The sequence below is a fragment of the Malus domestica genome, chromosome 08 (genome assembly GCF_042453785.1).
Source record: "Malus domestica chromosome 08, GDT2T_hap1".
In the NCBI taxonomy this organism is placed as follows: domain Eukaryota; kingdom Viridiplantae; phylum Streptophyta; class Magnoliopsida; order Rosales; family Rosaceae; genus Malus; species Malus domestica.
In genome coordinates this window covers 4,365,521-4,393,248 of record NC_091668.1, presented here as the reverse complement: position 1 = coordinate 4,393,248, position 27,728 = coordinate 4,365,521, and the positions used below count along the sequence as shown (strand labels likewise).

Here is a 27,728-nt window from a genome sequence, read left to right as displayed (position 1 = left end):
TCCTGCAGGCTATTCTAAGACCGATTTATAATTTTTACTTTTTGTGGAAGAGCCGAATTAATTTGTTTATTTGCACAAGTAATATTAGGCAAAAAAAAAAAAAAAGAATTAAGCATAAGAGTATAATTATTTCCCACTACTGAAATACAAGTCCCTTGCAACTTATTTCTACCATCATTAGTTCTCTTGGTAGGTGATTCTTGCAGGTGACATGTTAACTAGGAGATGATGAATTTGGATTTTATATACTTTAAACAATTTTTCTCTTTCAACAATTGTTGGTTATGGAATTGAAATCGAACTTCTTTTAACAAATTGCAAATTGAAAGCCAGAATTTGAGTTTTAAGATATAGGAATATGTAAGGAAAAAAAAAATTCATACATACCATTATTCGTAATCCAAATATGAATATGATTTTTGCATTAGTGAAAATAAACTCGTAGTGTATGATTTTTTAACATAAAATTTTACAGTATTTCAAAGTATTCTTTATTTTTTAAATTCTAACCGTTAGCTTTTGGTTAATGTATGGCTCAAATGAGTTAGGGGTGAGGATTGGAGATCAGAAAGTACTAAAGAGCAACTGTTTTCGCTACCTATGATCTATCTTGCAAAAGAACAGAGAGTTGGATGGAGACCTTAACTATAGAAAACAAGCTGGATGGATGAAGTGGAATAGTGCATCTGGCGTGTTGTGTGACAATCATATGTCACTGAAGCTCAAGGGAAAATTTTATAGGACGACAATAAGGCCATCAATGCTTTATGGCACAGAATGTTGGACGGTGAAGCATCAACACGTACGTAAAATGGGTGTAGCGGAGATGAGAATGCTTCGTTGGATGTGTGGGCACACGAGAAAAGATAAGATTAGGAATGAGGATATTCGAGGTAAAGTAGGAGTAGACGAAATTGAAGGAAAGATGAGAGAAAATCGGTTACGATAGTTTGGACATGTGAAACGAACGCTCCGGTTAGAAGATGCGATTATAGGACAGAGGTTCAGGGCCAAATGGGTAGAGGAAGACGTAGGAAAACTTTGGAAGAGACTCTAAGAAAAGACTTAGAGTACTTGGATTTAATGGAAGATGTGACACATAACCGAGCGCAATGACATTCTAAGATTCATACAGCCGACCGTACTTAGTGGGAAAAGACTTTATTGTTGTAGCTTTTGGTTAATGTATCTTTAAAAACCTCAAGTATAGAACAAATTAAGATACTGGGCTCCACAAACTATGGAGGAACTCATCTTCAAAATAGTTCTTGACCAATACATAGAATTTCTTCCTTGTGATTGGAATGATTTATATTATAAAATACTTTGTAATTTTTTTTAAGGTAAACTGCCAACTTAGTCCTTGAATTATCACTTCAATGAAAATTAGGTCTCTAAACTATTTTTTTAGAAAAATCAGTTATTAAATTATAAAAATCTACCAATTACATCCCTAATATTAGATTCGAAGTTACTATATTCAATTTTTCGTCAATTTGAATCATGTTTCTTGCATGTGATACACATTGGAGGGTAGATTGGTAATTTTTCATAAAGAAATAGTGTTTGGAGTTAACTTTGGAGGCTAAATTGGTTGTAGATTCACAATCTATATGAAATGTTAAGGGCTTAAAGGCGAGAAAATGACGATATTACACTCTAAAGTGTGTCAAGTGACTTAAATTAACGAAACATTGGATAAAATAGTTTTGAATATAATAGTAGGGATGGAATTAACAATTTTTAATGAATTTAGAGACTTATTTTACCGAAAATAATTAAGGAACCTAATTTTCATTGAGTGATAGTTCATGGGCTAAATGGGCAGATCACCCTTTTTTTAACAGAAAATCAATTAAAATTTAACGATTCAATTGCAATAGATTAGGCAGACAATTCAAATACTTTTATTAATTTTATGCATCTTTAATTAACTATGAATCTCAAAGTTAAAAACCTCAAGTATAGAACTAAGATGCTTGACTCCACAAATTATGGAGGAACTCCTTCTCAAAATAGTTCGTGGTCAATACATAAATTTTTTTACTTGTGATTGAATAATTTATATTATAAAACACTCGGTAAAATTTATTTTAACAGAAAATCAATTAAAATTCAATGAATCAATTGTAGCAAATTAGGTAGATGATTCAGATACTTCTATTAATTTTGGCTATATATTTTTATACACTTGATTTCAATGACCAACTGATTTTAAATTTTATTATTGAAAAGAGATTTTTTATGGCTTATTTTATCAACACCCCACATATTGTTGAATGATCCCACAAAATTAATACACCCCACATTTGCTTTTTTAATCAAAATTTATCTTAATACACCCCACTTAATTTTCCATAATACCCTCACACCCCACACCTCAACATACACCCCACATTTTCTACATATACCCCATACTCTTCATATCTTAAAAAAGAAAAAAAAAAATTTAGCCCTCCCCCCTTCTCTATCAAGAAACAGCCACAATTATTCTTCTTCTTCTTCCACGCCTCGCCAAATGTTGATTAAAGAGTAACATTGCTTTGATTAAAAACTTGAGGTCACAACATTTAAAGGAAAGGCCAATGCTTCAATTCCTCCATTTCTTTTTGTTCGGATTTCAACCCAGGATAAGCAGGACAATGTTGCGAAACCTAAAAGATGTGTACGCAAAAGAAAGGGACCACCTTTTGGAGCTATCCTCGAAAATATGTGGAAACCATATATCCTTAAAACAAGACTTGCAAATGAGCGCCTTTGTATTGCTTCTCTGAGTCGAACAACCAATTAATAAGACTAATTAAGGGGTTACTTGATTTTGTATGGAAGATTGATTTGATTGAAGAAATTAGGTTCAGAAAGATGGAAACTGCCCAAGTAGGAATATGAAAATGGGGACAAAAGTTGGGATTAATTGATTGAATATCAATTATCAATGTGAAGTGTATTTGGTTTTGGATTAAGATTCTCTTATGAGTAATTTCTTCAGTCACGTCTTTGTAGTTTTATTGATTAGGGTTTTGTTCTATGTACAATGGAGAGTGAATGGTTATGAGAGTTAAAGAAGATAAATAATATTGGGATGAGTTATTTGGGGTGTACTTAGAATTATTTTAATTTTTTTATAATCTTATGAGGTCGAAATAGTCATTGCATATTAAGGCATACAAGTCATTTAATATTAAATTTTAATGTGAGATGTATTCAACATTATATGAAGTGCTAATAAAAAAAAACTATTTTTTATATTGTGATCTATAATATGAATAATTACCATCGCATGTAGAAAGTATAGAAATTATTCATTGTTAGACCAACTCCAATGGTGGGCTAAAAACCAAATTACTCTCCAAAATTTCCCCTTAAACCCATTCCAACCCAAGAGGAAATTTTGGGCTAAATGCTAAATGCTAAATCAAGGCTAGATTCCCCCCAAAATTTAGCTCAGAAATCGGAATTTAAACTTTTCAATATTTATCGGAATTAAAATTTTTTTAGATTAAAATGTTCATAAAATTAATTTACGATAATCTACATATTTATTTTAATTTTTTTTTTAATTTAACAAAAAAAATAGCCTAAGTTCATTCTTTAATAATCTCGGGCTAAAATTTTAAATTAGAACGGTTGGAGCAGAAAAGCTATTTCTAAGCTAAAAGCTAAATTTTTCATATTAAAATATTTAACTTTTAGCCCAACCATTAGAGATGATGTTCTTAAGGGCATTGACGATTAAGAATGTGTCGGCAAACAGCAGAAGCCAGAAAGCAAAGGAGTAGGAAGGGTAGGGTTTTATGCAATTGTTTGACAATATTGCCCTCGGGAAGGGCTACTGTGAATGGTGGATTTGGGCGGTTGGGATGTCAAAGAAGGGAAAAGCACCAAGGTAGAGAGCTTGTCTCCCTCGATGGCGCAGTCCTATCAGCCACTCACCCCAACTTCCAAGAAGACACCCGTCCAGAGTACCTCACCCTACGATCATTGCAATCTGACGGCAGGGAATACGGCTGGTTTCATACTAAAACCCCAAGCCATATCAATCAATGGCTACAAATCATTTCAATTAAGGGCTTCCTTAAAAATCCTTTAAAATGATTAAAAATAGTTAGAGAAAATGTTTTTGAAAAAACATAGTTCATTTGCATTTTTATTAAAAATTAATTTTAAAAATATTTAAAAAAAACAGTTCCAAATCAATCCTAAGTGTGTTTTAACCAACTTCAGTAAAATTGCCTCACTAGGATAGAGGATAGCTTTGAGGTTAAACCAATCTACAGAAATCCTAATTTTTTAAGCAGTCGCTTAATTATACTGCCCTATCAAAGCTTTTTATTGAGAACTTGTATCTATATGTGGAACACCATGGTGGTTTTTTAACACCAATATCAAATAGTGATAGGTGCTAAAGTTCATACACATTACATTGCTTAATTGCAGCGGATGCATTGTCAAACCATGGTGCTATATGATCAAGGTTTTCTGGGTGGGATCCAGCTCCTAATTTCATGTCGAATTTTTGCAATAGAGACTGATTGGGGTTTCTTAAATAGTCATTTCGGCTTTTCTTGTATTGTTTTCGCTAGCTAGGTCTGGTTTTATTCATGTCTCCTTGCTGTATTTTATTTTCGGCTTTTGTGTTTTGGTGTCTGCTGTATTTCATCACCCTTACTACTGTCGTTTCTCAAAGTGTGAAAAAGAGGGAGACTTACATGGAGTGACATTAATCTCTATCAATTGCATTACTCTTTTCAACATAGTTGATAATTGTCATAAGTGTTACCAATTCATATTTATTTATGCGAATCGGCAACACTTGATAAATTTCAATTAAGTTTTTAAAATAAAATATTAACTATATCAATTATACTATAATACGTGATAAAAATATTACATGACAATCTTATATCATATTATTAACTGTGTGACAGATGCAATCAGAAAACTCTCACTCTACCTATGTGTTGTAAAGAACACGTGTTACACGTACTCTGAAACAATCTCAGCCAACCAATTATTCGTCTCAACACACACAAAATACTAATCAAGAGTCGTCTCTGTCTCTCGGTTAATCTTTAGGTTAATCTCAAACTTTGTTTTCCTTTTTTATCGAAAAAGCTTTATTTGTCTAAATAGAATTGTCTTCCCAAAAAACCAATCAACTCATATCCCTCTGTCTTCCTCTCCTCCCACCACAAACCTTTAAAAAACATCAAAATCATGAGGACTTCTCTTATTTGACCGGTCTGGGTTTCGCCGTTCCCGCACTGTGGATTCCCTCAGGTCACTTCTCTGGCTACGTGTTACGGACACCTGTACGTCCCGTTCTGCATGATAGAGAGAGAAAAAGAAAGGCAGGGAGGAGATAAGATCGTAAATAAGAGCAGTCAATGAAGAGAGAGAGACAGACAGTAACACAGAGACAGAGAGAGAGAGAGGGTAGTACATAGCAGCAGTACAGCTTCTTTTGGTATTGGGGTTTGTGGAGGTTGTTCCTATTTTTTCTTCGTTTTGTCTTTCTTTTTTGCCATTGAGCGAAACCCTAAATTTATTTTACACAAAAATAGTATTACTCGTAGATTTTTCTGACATTTTGGTACCTTTCCTTATATGGGTTTTTATTTTTCTTTCTTTCTGGGTTCTCAGATCTGACTCGTTTCAATCAGTCTTTTTATTACTTTCTTGCTTTCAAGTTCTGCTTTCTTCACAAACTTTTTCTTCTTATTAATCAAAAGAAATTGGCAATTGGGTAGTTATATTATTGTGGTGAGTGTTAATTTGGTTGGGACTTAGGGTAGAAATTGACAGAAGAGAGTGAGCACATAGAGGCACTTTGCCATAAAGCGTATGCCATTGCTTTTGCGTGCTCATGTCTCTTTCTGTCAGCTTCCCCATTTCCACCGCCGGATTAATATTAAGTTCTTCATTTTTTCCTTCTCATCCCCATCCTTCTTCTGGTCTTTCTCTTTATTTTATTTCACCAGTTCCCCTCTCTTCTCTCTCTCTCAAAATCTTTTATTTATGGTGCTTAATTAACTGCTCAAAAGGGGATTCCGACTTGAATGTAAACTGAATCCCTAAGCCTAGCGTAGCTAAGAGAGCATGCTCCTGTTACTCTCTTGAAATCGGTAAGTGATTATATGTATATTATATCAATTATTTTATGTTATCTTATCAGAAACTGGTGAAATGAGAGCGTGACTTTTGATATTGTTTTATATATAAGAAGGTGGATGTATCTGTTTACTGTGCGAAATTAGCGGCAAAAAACCAGGTTATCAAGCATAGCATTAGTACGGGACCATCATTCACGCTCTCTGGTATTAGTATGGTCCTCCCTTTCTTTCCCTCCCTTCCTCACTCGTCATCTTGAAACCCTGATCTAGTCCAAAAATTGGTAATTTTGATCCTTTTTAAATCCATACGCGTGCGATTCTAACTTGAAAAATGGTTCTTTGTTTGGACTTTATTGTTCTTTGGTTTAATTAATGGATTTCTGTAGAACCCTATTTAGCAGCCTGAGTAGGGTTGATTTCGTCCTATTGATTACAAAAATTTATTTTAAACTAGCTAGTTAGTTAATTTCAAACCCATTATCTTTGAAATTATCATCAGTGAATGCATATAGTTCTTATAATTCTATTGTGATTTAATGTGATGATCGGAGATAAAATGAACATGGTTTTGTTATCTGTCTCTTGTTTGTCTGGTTGATTTTGCAGATAAGGCTTATGGATTGATATAACTGTCCACCCATTGTCAAGTTGTAAGGTTTATTTTTTTCCTTTTTTTGGGCTTGTGTATGGAGCTGTATCTTTCAAGTTTCATCAGATGAAAACTTATCAGGTATGAATTTGCTTTCCGAATGATCAAAATTGATCTGGTGGTTCATTTCTTGCACCGAATTTATGTATATATTTTCATCTATATGATCTATGGCATACATATATTTATTTGGATTTTATTTTTAGACTTGTGTCTCTAATTAGACGCTGCTGGTAAGTATTTCTAACCCAATTAAATAATGGAACTTTATATATACTGCAGTAACATGAATAGTTTCAATATGTGCTTTTATCTTGCAGTGAAATTTATTTCATACATATATGTCCACAAACTGGTTTTTTTTTTCTTTTCAAAATGGAATGCGCTGTTAGCAAACAATAATGACTGTGATAGACTAGTAAGTTTTCAAGCATGGATTGATCTTATATTAATTTTAGAATTACATGTCAAGTATTCCTTATAGCATCAAATTTCACTTTGAGTTTGAAGTTGCTATACAATTGAAGCCATTTTTTGTTGCTTAACATTGATTCATGCCCAAAATTGTATTATTTCTTGAATGGTTACTGGTTACGATTGTAAAATAGTAACCATTTAGTTAGTTAATTTGTGTGACTGTTTGTTGTAATTTCTCATGACATTTGTTTAGATATTTTTTTCGCTATTACTTTTTCATGTATCTATAGAATCTAGACATTTTGTGGTCCTTCTTCCTTTTTCCATCGACATTCCTGTAAGTTGATATCCATGCAATGCAATTAATTTTTAACATCTAACTCATTGTATTTGGTTTTTCATGTATCTAGCATGTAGACTTGTGTGTGGCCACAAGAACAAAATATTATTCTATATAGGTTCTACATATAAAACACTAACCACATCCCATTCTCAGTACGTTTCTTCGATGTTATGAAGGCATAAGTCAACAAATTATTCCAGCAAATGTGCATGGAAGTTATATGTCAAATCGGTACGGGATATAACTAACTTGCATGTGAATGTGAGGTACTGTTAGGCTTTTGATGGTGTTCATAAGATTCTAATGTTAGGAGAATGTACATACAGATCTTGCTCATGCTGTTTTTTTGTTAAATTTTGTGGTCCAGATTCACTAATCTGAGCAACATGAGCATTTTTTTTTACAAGTCTAGCTAGGAGGAACAATACCCTTTTAATTCATGTGATTGGTAAGCCAATTAAAGATGACTTCAGCCTTATCTTTCCGAAGTACAAATAAAAGAGAAAAAGTTGCTTTGGCGTCGCCTCATATTGAGCTTGTTGTGTTCCTCGTGTACTAAATGGCTTACCATCTCAATCACATGGTACTGGCATCAAGATCCAAGCTTGAGGGTTGGAACTTTGTAGTACTGCATGCATGCGCTGGGATTAACAACCACCACATACATTGTCCGTGGTGACCACTTTATTGTCTGGGATCGGAGCATAATGTTGCTGCGGTGTTCCATCAGTACTTACTGATGTGAGAAGCGGAAGTGAAAGTTTGGGGACGTTTTTCAGCAATCCCACCAAGTAAACAAAAATGGAAAGCTCCACATACCTAGGAAAGATTAAGAGACTGTATCTCCATCTGATCTTTTGTTCTATTTGCTTGTTTGTTGTGTGGTTAATGTGATCGATGTTGATGATTATCTGTATCTTTCAAAATTGTTGAAAATCTTCTTTTAGATCGACGGGCCCGGGGGGCCCACTCTAACGACACCAATACTGTCTCTAATTTTACCACATGCCCAATCCGTCAGGTATGATGTCTTACCACAAAAGGCCTCAATATTAGTTAGAGTAAGGTAATCATATTTAAAGCCACCCTTGTTGACTTCCCCCCACCGATGTAAGATTCCAACACTCCCCCTCACGTGTAATCCCATTTAGTGGTTCACATGTGGAGATCCACACATCGACAATTGAAACATAGAGGTTGGCTTCAATGGAGTCCAGACTTGTTTTCAATCTTTTCAGGAAGTGCCTCTTAACAACTCAGAGGTCGACTCTATGTTAAGAGTCCAAGCTTGTTTCCAAGCCCACACTTCTTGATGACAAGCCTTTGGCTTGCACGGGCCCATAACCTTGGGCTCTGATACCATGTTGAATTTTTTTTTTTAGATAGACGGACTTAGGAGCCCATTCTAACGACATTGATATTGTCCTCAACTTTACCACTTGCCCAATCCGTAAAGTGTGGGGTTTTACCACAAAAGATATCGGTCTTAGTTAAAGTAGAGTGATCATATTTAAAGCCACCTTCGTTGACTTCCCCCATCGATGTGGGATTCCAACAAAAATCCATTATTGTTAGAACATAAAAAATATTTCGTGCTTTACTCTTCATAGGGTCCTCAAGCAATTCAACTAGTGAAAATTGGTGGATTTGGAATCAATAGCATATCTGTTAAACAATTGATTCCCACACTATTGAAGATATGGTAAGGACATTTCTAATTGAACTATACTCATCATTTCATGATATTTTGATTGATTTTCTTGTGCTGGTCATTGTTTCATTTTGGTGAAGAACGAAAGAATGTATGTACCTCTGTCCTCAAAATAAGTTTAAGTTGGTCGTTATCATATACATTTTTTACTACAGTCCAGGAGCGCATATCATGTTTAGTTGCTAAAAAATTCTAGTTAGGAGTTCAATGGCTTGGTAAAATTTCAAACATAAGTCCTTTTTGTATGGTTAAAGTCAAATCTTCGTTGAACTTTACTCATGAGTTATGAATTATTGATAGATTGGTATAATGGTTACAATTAATGTTAAATATTGTCCAGATTTTTTTTTAACCGACAATACTCAAGATTTGAAACCTAGCTATCTAGCTTCCATCTTGCTGGCTCATAATCCAGTGTTCCATAGTCATACTAAACACGATTGATGTGCATTTCAATTGCGAAAGAGTTCAGTGTCAAGATCTAAGAGTTCATCACGTTTTTTCTCTGAACAACTTGAATACATTATGACAAGTAATACATTCTCCACAGTTCTTATATATCTTAGAAACAATCTCATGATAGAGAGAGTCCTATAGTATGAGATTGAGGGCAGATAGCCTGATGCCACATCAGCAAATTCATACTGATGTGGTGTCTGTTCAAACTATAGCTGTGTTAGTTTAGAATGTAGTGTAATTCTTAATTGTGTCATTTAGGAAAGTACATAAATATATAAAAGTCTGCCTTGCTTCAGATGTAAATACCGATTTAGTTTTAATGAGAAAAAGCTTTGTTATAAGCCCTATAATTTCTTTGCTTATTTCTAAATCAATTGGTGAATCTCAGTCCAGATCATGAATTCGTTGAAAGATCATAAATGTCAACCGGTAAGTTTGGTATTTTTAGGTCAACCATATTTGTGGGGGGAGATGGCGTGAAATATATACTTATGTATCGCTTATATGGACACGAAACTTTGGAATCACTTACGAGGTTGTGTCTGCAGGAGTTATAAATTGTTAAACATTATTTATTATCTTTCAGAGTTTCATTCAAGTGTATCTTCCTTCAAACATATAAAGTTTAAGCCTGCTTCTGCTCTATATTCATGTGTGATTCCCCCTTGTAGATGAGACTTTTTCTTTGATGATTGGTTGTTATTGTGTATTTAGGTTTTTGCTAAGGTTTTGATCAGGAGCTGATATACACACGTACATTTAAATAATCCAAATTCTTGTGAAAAATTGCAGGATACTATTGATTCATCGTTGACACGAATTGCCCTCTTCATACAGTTAATCCTCTTACAATGTTCAATTATTATTTAGTGGTAGATGCCTCTTTGTACAAGGCTTTAATGGAAAAATCATTGTATGTATGTTCTTTTATACTTTTGAACAAAATTAATTCTGGGAATGGTTTTTTCATAGAAGTATATGGAAATATGGTATGCAGAAATTTGCCCTTGCTGAGTATATATATATGGCGACTTCTTCTTTTCTCCCCTTTGATAATGGTCGTCTCTTCGTTTTTTACTTCATCCGAATATCACCTAATTGCTTTATTCCGATATTCAAACTGCTTGCGTAGGGTTTCTGGTTTTAGATCAATTCAGAAACTCCGTTAAGCTTGTATCTCTCTAACTATGCTGTTAAATGGACGTGATTGATTGCATTGGAGTGAGAAAATACCTGTGCTTTGTCCAAAATTATGAGCTTAGTTATGCATGTATTATGGCCGATTGCATGTACAGGTTGTTTATCGCTGCTGTTGGCGGCAAGTTTTTTCTGTTTGGTCAGAGAAACTGGTGCATTTCATGGTGCCAAAAGTTCCTTGGGTGCATATTTTACTATGGCCAAGTACTGTCCTTTTTTTTGTCCAACCAAGTACTGTCCTTTTTTTGTCAAACCAAGTACTGTCCTTTTGCTGTTATCTATTAAGATTTTAGGATTCGAGGTCAAGTTTTGAATCCGGATCCCCTTTGTGAGGATTCCAGACATCTGTAAATTATATTCGTTCATTGTACATTGTGCAGTAAAAAATTATTTTAAATATTTTTATTTAAAATTAAATACAAATAGTACTTGACAAAAATTGACCGCACGATATACAATGAACGGACACGATTTACAAATCTCCAAGATCCTCACCAAAAGGCACCAGAGAGGATCTTATTGGGTCAAGTTTTACCCTTGATTATCTAAAAAGAATCTGGGTCTTGTAACGAGTTTAGCCCTGTCAGTGCTCTCAGAAACCAAATCAATTAGGGCTAAATAGACAAGCGCCAAGTTAATCGGAAAAACAAACAACTCTAGGGGAATGAAGATAGTTCGTGCGCTTCATTTTCTAATTAGTATATTTTTTTAGTGGTCGTAGACCTACTTAAGTCGTTATAATAGATACAGTTCCTTGCTCTACCTTTGAAATGCGAAATGCATTCTCCACTACGTTGCAGAAACGTATTTCAATCAAATATTCATCCACTTCTCACGATGAGTACCAAAATCACTCCACAACTTTTAAGTTTTTATAAAAACCCCTTTAAGAATTCATGTTTTTTTCCTTCTGTAAAGTGCAATGTTGTCAAGGGCTAACATGTAAAAAAAACTGACAAACTAATATTCAATTGCAATAAAAGGAACATATAGTTGAAATATCAGCAGCTAGAGCTTAACTGAGATGCATGAAATGTTGCACTGGTTTTGTACTTCTGCTTATTGATCTTGGAATTTTAGTTGAAGATATATATATAAAATTACCTTAACCACGAACATGATCCAGTCAGGATGGCCGAGTGGTCTAAGGCGCCAGACTCAAGTTCTGGTCCTCTAACGAGGGCGTGGGTTCAAATCCCACTTCTGACATTTACTTTTTCATTTTATTTTTAATTTTTAATTTTTTTAACGATATCATATAACGATGGAAGAAATCATGAATGGAAAATGATACCAAATATTGGACTCACATTTTCTTTCGTTGTGTTATGTATTAAGTAAACGCAAGATAAATGAATGAAAAATAATCCAAAAAATATTGGACTCACTTTTTCGTTCGTTGTGCATTAGTAAACGCAAGATATGTTAAGAATGTGAGTGATACTCATACATATCCAACTCTTGTTTTGACTCGTGTAGTGGTTGAGAACGAATTTCAAGCTCGTATTCTATAAGGTACGTCATAAGGTTGATTCTTGTTACTGGTGAATCACACATGATGGCCACGGAGATTAAAAATCCCTATGCGAGTCTTTTAGCCTCTGGAAAAATGAACGACCGTGATGAAACCACTGGCTGGTCTCATTTTTTGAAAAAATAAAAATAAAAATCTCACAATCTTATTCAAATTTCAAAATTGCTTGTTTAGTCTGAGATTAGGAGATTATGAATTACCAATTTACCATGAATATTCTGAAAGTTGGGGTTAAAAACACAAATACAAATTGTTTCTCGTACAATCATTCTTTACAAAGAACCGTAGGAGCCATTAAAACCCTACTTTAGGGGCATGAAAACCATACGAGCGGAAACGATCAATTTTGCACCATAAGAGCGCAAAATCGAGGGTTTTCTGTTCATTTACTCGGAGCCATTGTCGCAAAGGGATCAAGTACGAAACTACAATTTATGCAAAATGTATCCGGGGACAATAAAAACGTGCACCATTTAACTATCACAAAATCTCTCAATGTGCCGTGACACACGAGGTGCCTTACCGACTGTTGGCACACAGCAGCATTTGAAGGGCCGGTCACGAGACTTGTACAGCACGTTACGAGACCTTTCCTCGAGTTAGATCAAGCCTAGACGGAGTGAACTTTATACAGTTTTTGAAAGTACCCCAGAAGCAAATAGAAGGTTTCTTCGAGAAAACTGCAACCAGAACAAAATCACAAACATTAAATGAATTCTCACCTCTTTATAATTATTGAGCAAAGATGGATAAGTTGCTGTTATTGACAATTTCTGAATTTACCCGTAACGAGTAGACGGGAGTAGACTTGGTCGGCAAAGTCCTCAATGATCGGAGTCTGCTGGTATTTCCACTTTTGCTGATCGAAACCATAATGTTAGTGAAATCACTGTGTTTACAGAATCTCATAAGAACGAAAGAAGAGTTGAGGAGCTCACTTTTCTTCAGTTCTTGGCAACTTTGTACTTGCAGTAACATCCCACAGTTTTACCGTACAATCAGCAGACCCAGAAGCAAGAAGCGAACCCTCACCACTGACATATCAAAATCTTACTTTAGAGTTTAGACAGTTTTCTAAACGGAATATTATGGTACGAGAAAGAAAAGATGTTCTACCTGAAATCAAGTGTCCATACGCATGAGGTGTGACCCATCAAAGGTGTAACACATCGCCCAGTTGAAAGGTCCCACATCATGATTGCGCCGTCTTCATCACCAGATGCCATGTAGCGACCGTCAGGTGACATTGCCAGAGACAAAACCATACTTCTGTGACCAATAAATATTCGGACACACTCTCCAGTTTGTACGTCCCACAATCGAACTGTTTTATCACTAGAGCCAGTGGCAATGTAGTTGCAGTTGGCATGCCATTGCACACACTAAAACAAAACAAAAAAAATCCACATTAGAATTTGGTTGCATGGATTACAGAGGCAGTAATTCTATAAAAAACTGAACATCTTCAAATATACAACAATACAGTTGCAGACATAAAGAGAGAGAGACAGAGAGAGAGAGTTACTGACATCAACATCAGATAAGTGCCCAGCCATTATTCTCAAAGGCTGTATTCTGTCCATAGACCAAATCCTTGCTGTTCGATCGTGTGAAGCACTGGCAAAATAATGACCAACAGGGCTAAACTGCATAAGACAACCTCTCCCATTAGAGTAGAACCCCATGCGACCAAAAGTCAAGAATTAAAATCTGTTGCTAGAAAACATGAGTTTACTGCGTTTATGTCAAGTTCAACCAGATATACCTGAACATCCCATACTGGGTAATTATGACCCTTGTAGCAAACAAGATTTGCATTTAATTTTGTGCTCCACAACCGAACTGCAGCATAGCAATGGAATTTCTTACTGTTATCGACTAGTCTATTGGTATGAGAGAGGGAATGGGGCAGGGAGAGGGGGAGGGGGAAAGAGATATATAACAGTTTAGACAGCATACCAGTTGAGTCTGCTGAAGAGGAGAGTATAAAATCCCCAAGGGGATTGAATGTAGCTGAATAAACTGGCCCTGAATGACCCTGAAACAAGGTATATGGTTTTTTTCCACCATTTGACAAAACTTGGTCACTTGAAGTGGTGGTACCATTCTCACCCTGCAACGCTGCTGCACAAGCATAGTTCAATATAATTGCATATTTGCATATTTCACGAACAAGAAAAAAAAATCGTCACACAAAAACTACTATGAGACTTACAATCAAGGCCTTGTTGCCCAATCTTTGCCATATCCCATACCTGTTGAAGAATGCTTCAATATTAACACACACTTGGAGAGCAATATGCACAACAAGGAAGTAATAAGATAAGATGAAACCTTCAGCGACGAGTCTGAAAATCCACCAGCAACCATGGATCCATCATGGGATATAGACGAACAGTTTAAACTGGCAAATTGTTGAACAAAAAGATAAGTAATGGAGTATAAAATGGAACCCAGTGTTGGTCAGAGACAGTTAAGGGAATTACCCATTGTGTGTGTTGATGAATGTATAAAAGCTGACAGATGGCAGTGCAGCACTACTCAATTGCACACGGTTTCTCAAGTCTTCAAAGATTGACTGTTCAACCTCTGTGGGACTGAAGGAATCAACAAAAGATTAGTAAGTAACCTGCATTGGATCTCAAGCATGGACTAACAATTTCCTATACCCAGACCCTGAACAGACATGCGGCGAAAGGCTTCACTTAACAAAAGTATCTAATGAATCCATGTTCAAAATTACTATCTGTCAGTTAATAAAATCAATCAACTTTGCATACTGGTAGCTGACAAAATCAACTCCCTTTTGATCTATGTAACAGCTTTTCATGGAACTGAAAATTCTTCATAAAACTCAAGCTCTCTGCTCCAATTGATCCCAACTTTATGGACTTCTAGTTTAAATTTAATAAGACTCATTTAAACAATTAGGAACCAATACTAATTTTTATCTCAACATACAGTTTCTATTATTAGCTACATCCAAAGTCAAATGAAAGGGGGGGAAGGGATCCCAGAAACTACATTACTGGCAGAGTAAGCTCTGGTTTGACTCTTGGTACTGCAGTTACAGGGGTAGCCTCAGGGCGTGCAGTTTTCGCCGTTGCACCAGAAGCCTTGTCCTTTTTCAACTTTTTGTTTGAAGCCCCCTGTTTAGCTCCTTCACTTGATTTTTTCTGAAAAAAAAAAAAAAAAAAACAGATGAAAAAGTCAATGATATGCTAGTCCGTAGTTACAAACACATTACTTCAGTAATTGTACTTTGAAGCTATGAAGTTGTTACAGCATTTCAAAACATATTTGCACCTTATTCTCATCCCCATCCCCTTCTTTGCTTTCTCCTTCTGCTTTTTCAGAGTCGAAGGCCCCAGCCTTTTCCAAGCGTTCTTCAAAGGAATCTTCGAGCAACTACAAAAAAATATGAGTGACATATAAAGTCAGGAAGTACACACGTGTCTGCATGTTTTACACAAAACTTGCCTTATTTCAATAAACATATTTTTAAGTGATTATTAAAATATAAACCCGTAGCTTTGGGTAACATGTTAATCGAAAATGCAAAAGCAAAAGAACCTTTATCTTTCTAAAAGCAAGAAGATACTTCCAATATGCACCAAAATGAGTAATATTAAAAATTCTTGAAAAATCTTCATGCAGCTTCCAAACGTAAGTTTATTCATTTTCAGCAGAGAAATTCAAATAAGCACTAGAACCAGTTTGACATACACACTATATAGTAACTCATCAGCATTCTTGACTCACCCCCCAATGTATTTCCTTCTGGTTTATCTGATTAGCTGAATCCAGGCTACTTCCGGTAAGTGTTACAGCCTCAGCATCTTCGGAAATTGAGCTGGGTTGTCCAGGAGAAACTACAGAAGCAATTTAAACATTAGATATTTTGTTATGCAGCATATCACCCTTTCAACCACAAGTCAAACCAATATACCTTGGAAGTTAATATGCTCATTGATAATCCCAAGCACTGTGGTGGATTGTGACTTGTGTAGAAACTGCAGCAGAAGCTCATACGAGTACTGGAAAGATAATTGACCCAAAAATATGTTGTTCAGCTATATATATACAAAGCCTACATAAATAACTAAAAGAAGAACCAGAATATTACCTGGCATATCTTTATGTTGACTTTGCTCTGCCTAAGAGAATGAGCAAATTCCATCTCCTGAGTAACAACAGAAATATGAGAAATTTTTTTAAGGTGTTTGATGTAATCATTAATCAAAAATGCATTAATGAGAGTTTTCTGGGAGTAAACACCTCCAAATGAGAGGGAGAAAGAACGCCTTCCAACTTCTGTAGATCTCGTAGGTGCATCATTTCATGGTCTTCACGGAAGCTATTGAAAAATGTCCGAGCTGGTAACATGAACAAAGAACAGGTGTTCACTCATTGACCAGTAGTTACAAAGAACAGAGTAAGATATCAATGATAATCACATAAAACTATATGATACATGGCAAGAAGTAAGAGATATACCTTCTTGTATATGACCTTTAGCAACCAGATCCATGAAACAATGAATAAATACAGGATAGAGAACACGAAGCAACTCATGCTGCATATATAAATAAGGCCATTTTTTAATATGCAGAAAATATAAAACCTTTAAAGTATAAGAAATAAAATCCATAGAAAAATTAACTCAAAAAAGTAAGTTACCCTGTACAAATCTAGTGAACTGTAAGTCCATGATCTCAACTTGGCATATCCATCTTGATACTGTGCTGGACCTTCCTCGTATCTGTAAAACAAAGAATGCCAACTAAGGAATTAAAAGCAACCTCGAATAAAAAACACTAGAATGAACAAACAGAAACATAAGCATATACGTGTCCACGTAAAACGAATGCTTCTATTTCAGATTTGCCCATCGTCTTAGAAACACTGACGTTGAAGTGCATGATCAATCGAATAATGATTCGACTTCCATACTATAATCTTCTTTTTCGTACAGTTTCCATACATATACTGTACAACATTGACCTCAACACCCAATTTATTAGTACTGAGCCAATATTGCCCATGCTTTTATCCTTCCGGGAACTAGTTCTCAGCTCTCCAACGTTCTCAATTCTACTCATGCTAAAGTTCCAAGCTCCCCCCACTAAAACACCAATCGAAATTCCATTGTTCCATACAGAATATACTCAACTCAAGACACGCTAATTTCATAATATCCGGAGACCTTCATACTGAACAGATCTCAACAATGCGATTAACCTACAGGAAACTAGTTCTTAGCTCTCTGAAATTCCCAATTCTAGTAATGCCAAAGTCCGAAACTCACCCCACTAAAACCAATCGAAATTCCACTGAGAAATACTAAGAACTCGGCTCCTAAGTTCAAATTTCCATACATCAGGACCATAAAATCAAAATTGCAGCTAAACCCCGCAAGCATCACAAATAACCCTTAGAACCCAAAAATCAACAACAAATACGAAAAGGAAGTGCGAGAAAAACAAGAGAGAGAGAAGGAGGAGAGAGAGATTACTGGGAGAAGGAGAGGATGTGCTTGGCGACGTCGGGGTCCAATTGGGAATTGAAAGAGATCGGGGACGAAGAGCTGTTGGTATTCTTGTTTAGTTCTTCTTGAAAAGCGTTCTCCGCCTGCTTGAAGCCTTTCTTCTTCAAGTAAGCCGCCACGAACTTCCGCACGCTCTCGTCGTCCACCGCTTCAGACATCTCCGCCACCGCTTTTTGCAATCGCAGTTTCTCTCTGTTCGAAACTGTGAACGGAAAACCCCTCAGCGACTCAGTCCCTCTCGTCTCGTCCTGCCCTTCAAAATCCCCGGTTTTTGTCGTCGCTGGGCCTCAGGGCCCACAATTTCTCGAATCAACGATCCGAAGTCGTTGTGGGTTTCGGGCTCACAACTCTTGTAATTTTCCGTTAGTTGGGCCAAATCAACTTGCAATTGGTTTGATACTAAATTGGGCTGGGCCTTGTTTTTCGGAATGAGGAATGTGACCCATTGACGAATGAGAATGAACATCATTCTCTCAACTCACTACGTCTTGAGTTCAAACTCTCTTCATCCTTTTACAAGGATAATTACATATATGGAATACTTGCGTTCTCTTCATGGTGAATGCACATAGCTCTCTTCATTCGAATCGTGTATATTAACTGCATTAACTAAAAATTTACAATCGATCAATTTCTCAATCTTTATATGAAGATTATCCCTATAAAAAATCATTTGAATTGAAAATTATTTAGTTATCCAAATGTATAGAACAAATTGACAGTATAAGCATCAACTAACATATACATGATGAACAGTTCCCATTTATATAATACATTTAGACGACTAAATGATCTTAGATTAGAATACTTTTTTGTAAGGTTGATCTTCAAATAAAAATTAGGAATATAAACAATTTTGATTACGCAGTTTATACAACTCCGCCTATGTCTTACATGGCCGGTCCCAAGCCCGGATAAAGGAGGAGGGGGAGGGCGTCAGGTAGTCGACAGCCGGCACTCCATGATCACGTCGAATCCTTATGAAAATGAATCCAGAACAAAATCGCGCTAAAGCTAGGGCGTCACCCGTAAGTGGCGCGCTGTGTGGCCCGAGCACAGTGATAAGTGAGCAAGGGTCGCTGTATCTCCATCGGCACCCGGATGCAGTGTTAAATGAGCAAGGGGGCCATAGAAACTTCTTTTCGAACGACTCCACTCAAAGTTGTTTGGGAGCATATGCTCCTATCAACTTTACCCGGGACACACAAAAGAAGTACTTTGATCCTATTAGACAGGGGAGGGTGAAGAAGCTAGGACAGAAGGGTAGAGTTCAAGAGAGCAAAATGCGTTTAGGAACGTGGAATATAGGAACCTTAACGGGAAAATCTATGGAAGTAGTGGAAGTTATGGTGAGGAGAAGGATAAATATTATGTGCCTACAAGAAACTAAGTGGGTTGGTAGTAAGGCAAAGGATCTAGAAAACTCAGGGTTTAAACTTTGGTATTCGGGCACAAATAGAACGAGAAACGGTGTTGGCATCATCGTGGACAAGACCTTGGTACAAGATGTTGTAGATGTCAAGAGGGTAGGAGATAGAATCATGGCAATCAAGATTGTAATAGGACAAGAACTTATCAATGTGATTAGTGCGTACGCACCTCAAGTAGGGTTGGATACGAGTTCGAAGGAGAAATTTTGGGAAGATCTTGGAGACTTGGTGCAAGGAATTGCTCAGACGGAGAAGTTATTTATAGGAGGAGATTTAAATGGACACGTGGGCAGGGAGACAGGCAACTATGGAGGTTTTCATGGTGGCCATGGTTTTGGGGAGAGAAACGAGGATGGGGAAGCTATCTTGGATTTTGCAATGGCATATGATCTCTTCTTAGCCAACACCTTCTTTAAGAAGAGAGAAGAACATGTGATCACCTACAAGAGTGGGTCGTCAAAAACACAAATAGATTTTCTTCTAATGAGGAAAGGGGATCGTATAACTTGTAAGGATTGCAAAGTTATACCAGGAGAGAGCGTGGCTAATCAACATCGCTTGTTGGTGATGGATGTACATATCAAAAGAGTAAGACAAAAGAACAATACTTGGAAGTGCCCAAGGACTAGATGGTGGAATCTAAAAGAAGAAAAACAAGTCATTTTCAAAGAGAAGGTAATCACCCAATGTGTGTGGGATAGAGAGGGGGAAGCTAGCCAAATGTGGGATTCCATGGCTAGTTGTATCCGAAAAGTAGCAAAAGAGGTATTAGGAGAGTCCAAGGGCTTTGCCCCACACCAAAAGGAATCTTGGTGGTGGAATGAGGAGGTACAAACAAAGGTGAAGGCTAAGAAGGAATGTTGTAAAGCCTTATACAAGGAGAGGACCGATGAAAATGGTGAAAGGTATAGAAAAGCGAAGCAAGAGGCGAAGAAAGCTGTCAGAGAAGCTAAGTTAGCGGCTTACGACGATATGTATAAACGACTAGATACCAAAGAAGGAGAGTTGGATATCTATAAACTATCTAGAGCAAGGGAAAAGAAGACAAGGGACCTAAACCAAGTGAGGTGCATCAAGGATGAGGATGGAAAGGTTCTTGCTACAGAGAACGCGGTTAAAGACAGATGGAGAGGTTATTTTCATAATCTTTTCAATGAAGGACATGAAATGAGTGATTCTTTAGGGGAGTTGAGTAACTCAGAAGAGTGTAGAAACTACTCTTTTTATCGTCGAATCCGGAAGGAAGAAGTGGTTGTAGCTTTGAAGAAGATGAAACATAAAAAAGCAATAGGCCCAGACGATATACCAATCGAAGTGTGGAAACTTTTGGGGGAGACAGGTATAACATGGCTCACTGACCTTTTCAATAGGATTTTGAAAACGAAGAAGATGCCAAATGAGTGGCGAACGAGCACTTTGGTGCCTATCTACAAGAATAAGGGTGACGTACAAAATTGCATGAACTATAGGGGTATTAAGCTAATGAGTCATACAATGAAGCTCTGGGAGAGAGTCATTGAGCATAGATTGAGGCAAGAGACACGGGTTTCGGACAACCAATTCGGGTTCATGCCAGGGCGCTCAACCATGGAGGCAATCTATCTCTTACGAAGATTGATGGAAAGATATAGAGATGGGAAAAAGGATTTACACATGGTCTTTATAGATTTGGAAAAAGCGTATGATAGGGTCCCAAGAGACATTCTTTGGAGGATTTTAGAGAAGAAAGGAGTACGAGTAGCATATATCCAAGCTATAAAGGATATGTATGAAGGAGCAAAGACTGCCGTAAGAACTCATGAAGGACAAACCGAAAGCTTTCCCATAACTGTAGGATTACATCAAGGCTCATCCTTAAGTCCTTACCTTTTTGCGTTGGTAATGGATGAGTTAACAGGACATATTCAAGATGATATTCCTTGGTGTATGCTTTTCGCAGACGATATAGTGTTGATAGATGAAACTCAGGAAGGGGTAAATGCAAAGCTTAACCTTTGGAGAGAAGTGTTGGAATCTAAAGGTCTTCGCCTAAGCCGATCAAAGACAGAATATATGGAGTGCAAGTTCAGTGCAAATGGAGGCCAAAACGAGTTAGGGGTGAGGATCGGAGATCAAGAAATACCAAAGAGCGACCGTTTTCGTTACCTAGGATCTATCTTGCAAAAGAACGGAGAATTAGATGGAGATCTCAACCATAGAATACAAGCTGGATGGATGAAGTGGAAGAGTGCATCCGGCGTGTTGTGTGACCGCCGTATGCCACTGAAGCTCAAGGGAAAATTTTATAGGACGGCAATAAGGCCGGCGATGCTGTATGGCACAGAATGTTGGGCGGTGAAACATCAACACGTACACAAAATGGGTGTAGCGGAGATGAGGATGCTTCGTTGGATGTGTGGGCACACGAGAAAGGATAAGATTAGGAATGAGGATATCCGGGGTAAAGTAGGAGTAGCCGAAATTGAAGGAAAGATGAGAGAAAATCGGTTACGGTGGTTTGGACATGTGCAAAGAATGCCTACTGACGCTCCGATTAGAAGATGCGACTATGGGACAGAGGTTCAGGGCCGAAGGGGTAGAGGAAGACCTAGGAAAACTTTGGAAGAGACTCTAAGAAAAGACTTAGAGTACTTGGATCTAACGAAGGACATGACACAGGATCGAGCACAATGGCGTTCTAAGATTCATATAGTCGATCCCACTCAGTGACTTGGATTTTCTAAGTCTCCAACCGAGAAGTTTTCCTCACTCGGGAAATTAAGGGAACACTACCCCAACCTACATGCTCCACTCAGAAAGCTTCAACATACAAGCTTCAACAAAAGAAAATTCAAAGAACTTAGCGAAGAAGGCTTTGGTGTATTTAACACAATACGTTGAAATGAAGGAAAGCTTATTTATTGATATTCCCGATAAGCTACAAATATGTACATATACATGAGTCAAAATAAACACACAAGAGGGAGCCTTCACAAAGGTTGCTTAGGAGAAGTCTCAGCAGTCGGTAGAGCCCCAGAAAGAGAAGGCACCGGAGGGGGATCATTTGGAGCCTCAGTACTGGACAGAACCCTAGAAGGAGGAGGCATCAGAGGTTGATCATTTGGAGCTTCATTACGCGGTACAGCCCCAGAAGACGAAGGCAATAAATGCCTTTGGAACAAACCCACAAATCTCTGATGATCAAGTAAAACCTGACCATCAGTTTCCTTCATCTGGTCAAGCTTCCTCTTCATGTTTGTAGCATAGTCATGTGCGAGCCGGTGCAACTGTTTATTCTCATGCTTGAGCCCTCTAATCTCCTGTTTAAGACTCATCACTTCAGCCGCCAATGATTCAACTTGGCGGGTTCGAGCAAATAGGCGTTGGGCCATATTAGACACAGAACCTGCACACTGAACACTGAGAGCCAGCGAATCCTTAACAGCTAACTCATCAGACCGTTTGGAAAGTAGTCTGTTATCTTTGGGAGTGAGAAGGTTCCTGGCCACCACCGCAGCGGTCATATCATTCTTCATCATGGAATCCCCAACGGTAAGAGGACCAGTAGGGGAGACGAAGGATGGGCGCCATATGTTGTCTGGAGAAGGCGGGGCTGCCTCTTCAACAAGGTTCAAGTCAAAACGACGGTCGGAGGGGCCAGACATTTTCAAAGGTGTTGAAGAGAGAAGAGGTCGGACAAATCAAGATCGTAGAAGTGCAAGAATGAAGCTTCTACTGGTGGAGATTCAAGTGTGCTTTGGAACTTAATGTCAGCCCCTATAAAAAATCTGCACTCGACGGAGCTTCAGAAATCGAAGAGGCGCCTGCTCAGAAATCGAAGAGGCGTTTGCTTTCTCAAAAGTTGGGCTACTTAGAGATCACGAGGGTTGATCTCAGAAATCGAAGAGGTGTTTGCTTTCTCAAAAGTTGGGCTGCTCAAAGACCACGAAGGCCGATCTCAGAAATCTAAGAGGCGCTCGCTTTCTCAAAAGCTGGGCTCCCCAGAGACCACGAGGGCCGATCTCAGAAATCGAAGAGGCACCTACTTTTCCAACCTTGTCAGCACCTGTCACACGCACACTCAGCTTTGCGGAAATTATGGGCATTCTGTCAAAGACTTCTGGGGAAGTAGAAAACACATGAATCTTACTGTTCAATCACCCATTTCCCACACGCAACAATAGCTCATGGGTACCACAGATAACTTTGCCAAAGTTCTCTGCCAAAGTTGAGCACGTGAAGCTTGCAGCTCCCACTACATCGCTCTGACCAAGAAGGGTAAAAGAATAGCAAAGAAACAGCACTAACAAAGTTTAGACCCATAAATTTTGAAGGTCTAGCTACCATATTATTACCCACAAGGGTAAAGGAACAGTACCACTGCTGGATAATTGGAAAGTCCCTGTGTGTCAACCTCTGTGCTTCGTGGCAAGGTAGACTAGCAAACATGCCCAACCTTTACTCACATTCGAGAAAACACTCCCAATAAGATTGCTTGCTCCAAAATCGAAGATGCACCGTCCTCCGAATCTAAAGAGCCAGACTCCCAACATGACTATTTTCTTAAAAATCGAAGAGAGGGTAAAAGAACAGTACCATTGCTGGATAATTGGAAAGTCCCTGTGTGTCAACCTCTGTGCTTCGTGGCAAGGTAGACTAGCAAACATGCCCAACCTTTACTCACATTCGAGAAAACACTCCCAACAAGATTGCTTGCTCCAAAATCAAAGAGGCACCGCTCTCCGAATCTCGAGAGCCAGACTCCCAACATGATTACTTTCTCAAAAATCGAAGAGACACTGCTCCCCGAATCTCGAGAGCCAGACCCCCAGCATGATTGCTTTCTCAAAAATCGATGAGGCATCGTTCTCCGAATCAATCGAAGAGGCGCTCGCTTTCTCAAAAGCTGGGCTGCTCATAGACCACGAGGGCCGATCTCAGAAATCAAAGAGGCACCTACTTTTCTAGCCTTGTCAGCACCTGTCACACACACACTCAGCTTTGCAGAAATTATGGGCATTCTGTCGAAGACTTCTGGTGAAGTAGAAAGCACATGAATCTTACTGTTCAATCACTCACTTCCCACACGCAACAATAACTCATGGGTACCACAGATAACTTTGCCAAAGTTCTCTGCCAAAGTTGAGCACGTGAAGCTTGCAGCTCCCACTACATCGCTCTGACCAAGAAAGGTAAAAGAATAGCAAAGAAACAGCACTAACAAAGTTTAGACACATAAATTTTGAAGGTCTAGTTACCATATTATTACCCACAAGGGTAAAGGAACAGTACCACTGCTGGATAATTGGAAAGTCCCTGTGTGTCAACCTCTGTGCTTCGTGGCAAGGTAGACTAGCAAACATGCCCAACCTTTACTCACATTCGAGAAAACACTCCCAACAAGATTGCTTGCTCCAAAATCGAAGAGGCACCGTCCTCTGAATCTAAAGAGCCAGACTCCCAACATGACTACTTTCTCAAAATCGAAGAGAGGGTAAAGGAACAGTACCATTGCTGGATAATTGGAAAGTTCCTGTGTGTCAACCTTTGTGCTTCGTGGCAAGGTAGACTAGCAAACATGCCCAACCTTTACTCACATTCGAGACAACACTCCCAACAAGATTGCTTGCTCCAAAATCGAAGAGGCACCGCCCTCCGAATCTCGAGAGCCAGACTCCCAACATGATTACTTCCTCAAAAATCGAAGAGACACTGCTCTCCGAATCTCGAGAGTCAGACCCCCAGCATGATTGCTTTCTCAAAAATCGAAGAGGCATTGTTCTCCGAATCTCGAGAGCCATATACCACAGACCACTTTTTCAAAGTGCTCTGACAGAGTTAAAACATGTGAAACTGGCAGCTCCCACTACTGTGCTATGACCAAGCAGGGTAAAGGAATAGCATTACTACTTGTTGTTAGGGAGACTCCTATATATGTCGACCTCCATCCCCAACGGACAGGCAGACTTGCAAAAATGCTCAACCCTTCATCATATCTGAGAGGGCACTCCCAACGAAGCCTTTCGAAATATTCAGCTTTCTTTCCCCCCGATAATACCTCTGCAAACAAGCTATACTAGAGCAAGAATATCTCATATCATCAGGGTTAAAAGCAAGAGTATCCCATATCATGCTTTTTCCCTGTCTTTTCTTTTGGCCTTGTTTTTACCTGCAAGACAAGGAGAAAGAGAGCAATCAGTCAGCACTTGGAATCAAGCTTCCAGCCAGGAACTGACTGCTTGGAACCCCTTACCTGATTACTTACCTGGCATTGCTCTCGAGTACTCATCTTCAACATCTTATGTTTCCAGGGAAGATTCCGCATCTGCTTGAGGAACAGATAGGGCAAGTGCGAAGGATACAAGGAAGCATGTGGAGACAAGCGTAACAGCACACGTGCCGATACATCCATTACTCTGTCAAAAGCAAAAGTATCCCATATCAGCAGGGTGGAACGTACTCTAGATTTGATGGACTTGTTTTGACCCTCAAATTCTTCAGTCGGCCTTATACTCTGGAGGAAACCAAAAAACCCTCCAGCTCAGTTCAAGAATAAGCCTGTGGAACGTTACTTCTTCAAAAGAAAAAGTATCTCATATCATCTCTTCTCATTTTTCTTCTCTTTATCCTTCATGCTGCTGCAAGATGGGGAGAAGGTGAACAATCAGTCGGAGCTCTGATTGCTTACCTTGTCTGTCACCTCTTTCAGCAGACCCCCTAGCTCGGCGACTTGGGGGACTCCTACTACATGGTTTGTATCGCGCTTGACCAAGCCTGAAACTACAAGTAAGCTTCAAGTGAAATTGATACATTACCTTGTGCATCTCCACCAGTTAAAGATACCACCCCTGGATGGAGGAAGAGTACTTCCAGAGAAGATGCCACATCTACCTATGAGACAGATAAGGCAAGTCAAGACGACACCACACTCCGATACTTAGAAGTTTCGTGATTACGAGATCATTCTCCCACAATATTTCCTAATGTCATTTGTACTAAATCATTCACTTGTACTCACTAAAGGAGAGCTTGAACCTATGTACTTGTGTAAACCCTTCACAATTAATGAGAACTCTTCTATTCCGTGGACGTAGCCAATCTGGGTGAACCACGTACATCTTGTGTTTGCTTTCCTATCTCTATCCATTTATATACTTATCCACACTAATGACCGGAGCAATCTAGCGAAGATCACAAAAAGCGACCGTTTTCGCTACCTAGGATCTATCTTGCAAGAGAACGGAGAATTAGATGGAGATCTCAACCATAGAATACGAGCTGGATGGAAAGAGTGCATCCGGCGTGTTGTGTGACCGTCGTAGGCCACTGAAGCTCAAGGGAAAATTTTATAGGACGGCAATAAGGCCAGCGATGTTGTATGGCACAGAATGTTGGGTGGTGAAGCATCAACACGTACACAAAATGGGTGTAGCGGAGATGAGGATGCTTCGTGGGATGTGTGGGCACATGAGAAAGGATAAGATTGGGAATGAGGATATCCGAGGTAAAGTAGGAGTAGCCGAAATTGTAGGAAAGATGAGAGAAAATCGGCTCCGGTGATTTGGACATGTGCAAAGAAGGCCGTCTGACGCTCCGGTTCGAAGATGTGACTACGGGACAGAGGTTCAGGGCCGAAGGGGTAGAGGAAGACCTAGGAAAACTTTGGAAGAGACTCTAAGAAAAGACTTAGAGTACTTGGATCTAACGGAGGACATGACACAAAATCGAGCGCAATGGCGTTCTAGGATTCATATAGCCGACCCCACTTAGTGGGAAAAGGCTTTGTTGTTGTTGTTGTTGTTGATTACGCAGTTTATACGATGAAGATATTTGTATAGAACGAGCATGTTTCTCCTACGTATACATGCAGTATCCACTGACCAACCCGAACGATATTTTGGCTCCTGCATGGGGCCGGGTTGTATTGTTAGTCCGTCCACCGACGCATGCTAAGTTCTTTTACAAAAGTACATAACAAAATAATATATAGATAATCTTATTTGTTAGCTCAAAAAATAAAAAGATATATTTTTATAATATATAGATATACTTATTTATTAGCTCAAAAAATGAAAAGATATATTATTATGAATCTTTAACAGGCACAACACTTTTATTGGCGGTGCATAAGCTCAAAAGAAAAAGAAGGGTAAACTGTCGGTTTACCCCCTGAACTTTCACCTCACTTTCGATTTCCCCCCTGAACTTTTCTATTGGAAAATTAAGGACTCAAACTAATTTTTTTAGCCAATTTGCCCCCTACCGTTAGTTTTTCATATATTCCATCCATATTTCCGTTAAGTGAGACCATGTGCATAACATGTGAGGATAGTTAAGTCATTTCAATT

At 38.3% G+C, this 27,728-nt stretch overlaps 1 protein-coding gene, 1 long non-coding RNA gene and 1 other non-coding gene across 5 annotated transcripts; 2 read left to right on the top strand and 1 right to left on the bottom strand.

Moving 5' to 3' along the window:
- The first annotated feature begins 5,881 nt into the window (after positions 1 to 5,881).
- LOC139198447 (uncharacterized) lies at positions 5,882 to 8,458 on the top strand. Of its 2 annotated transcripts, none has more exons than XR_011583974.1 (4): positions 5,882 to 6,125; positions 6,720 to 6,843; positions 7,676 to 7,788; positions 7,890 to 8,458. It is a non-coding gene; the product is annotated as an uncharacterized lncRNA (long non-coding RNA). The 2 variants fall into 2 exon arrangements; XR_011583975.1 differs by having other exon boundaries at positions 7,699 to 7,788; positions 7,890 to 8,029.
- A 3,556-nt stretch (positions 8,459 to 12,014) lies between these two features.
- Positions 12,015 to 12,098, top strand: TRNAL-CAA (transfer RNA leucine (anticodon CAA)). The gene has a single exon. It is a non-coding gene; the product is annotated as a tRNA-Leu (tRNA).
- A 514-nt stretch (positions 12,099 to 12,612) lies between these two features.
- LOC103440738 (transcription initiation factor TFIID subunit 5) lies at positions 12,613 to 18,250 on the bottom strand. Of its 2 annotated transcripts, none has more exons than XM_070827224.1 (19): positions 17,939 to 18,250; positions 17,104 to 17,185; positions 16,921 to 16,999; positions 16,702 to 16,799; positions 16,550 to 16,606; positions 16,373 to 16,460; positions 16,186 to 16,295; positions 15,730 to 15,831; positions 15,448 to 15,599; positions 14,910 to 15,020; positions 14,758 to 14,827; positions 14,639 to 14,678; positions 14,383 to 14,547; positions 14,189 to 14,265; positions 13,953 to 14,069; positions 13,540 to 13,805; positions 13,362 to 13,457; positions 13,207 to 13,282; positions 12,613 to 13,103 (listed from the first exon to the last, which is right to left on the bottom strand). In XM_070827224.1, exons 1-19 carry the CDS (start codon positions 18,127 to 18,129, stop codon positions 13,050 to 13,052), a joined length of 2,031 nt encoding a protein of 676 aa, XP_070683325.1. In that variant the 5' UTR covers positions 18,130 to 18,250; the 3' UTR covers positions 12,613 to 13,049. The 2 variants fall into 2 exon arrangements, with proteins under 2 accessions (XP_070683325.1, XP_070683326.1); XM_070827225.1 differs by having other exon boundaries at positions 14,383 to 14,544.
- Between the last annotated feature and the right edge of the window lie 9,478 nt (positions 18,251 to 27,728).

Excerpts from the sequence above, each read along its gene's own strand:
- LOC103440738 (XM_070827224.1), bottom strand. The coding sequence starts at position 18,129 with ATGTCTGAAGCGGTGGACGACGAGAGCGTGCGGAAGTTCGTGGCGGCT. Across the intron at positions 16,461-16,549 it reads TCAACATAAAGATATGCCAG|TACTCGTATGAGCTTCTGCT; the intron begins GTAATATTCTGG and ends TTATCTTTCCAG. Across the intron at positions 15,600-15,729 it reads GGGATGGGGATGAGAATAAG|AAAAAATCAAGTGAAGGAGC; the intron begins GTGCAAATATGT and ends TTTTTTTTTCAG.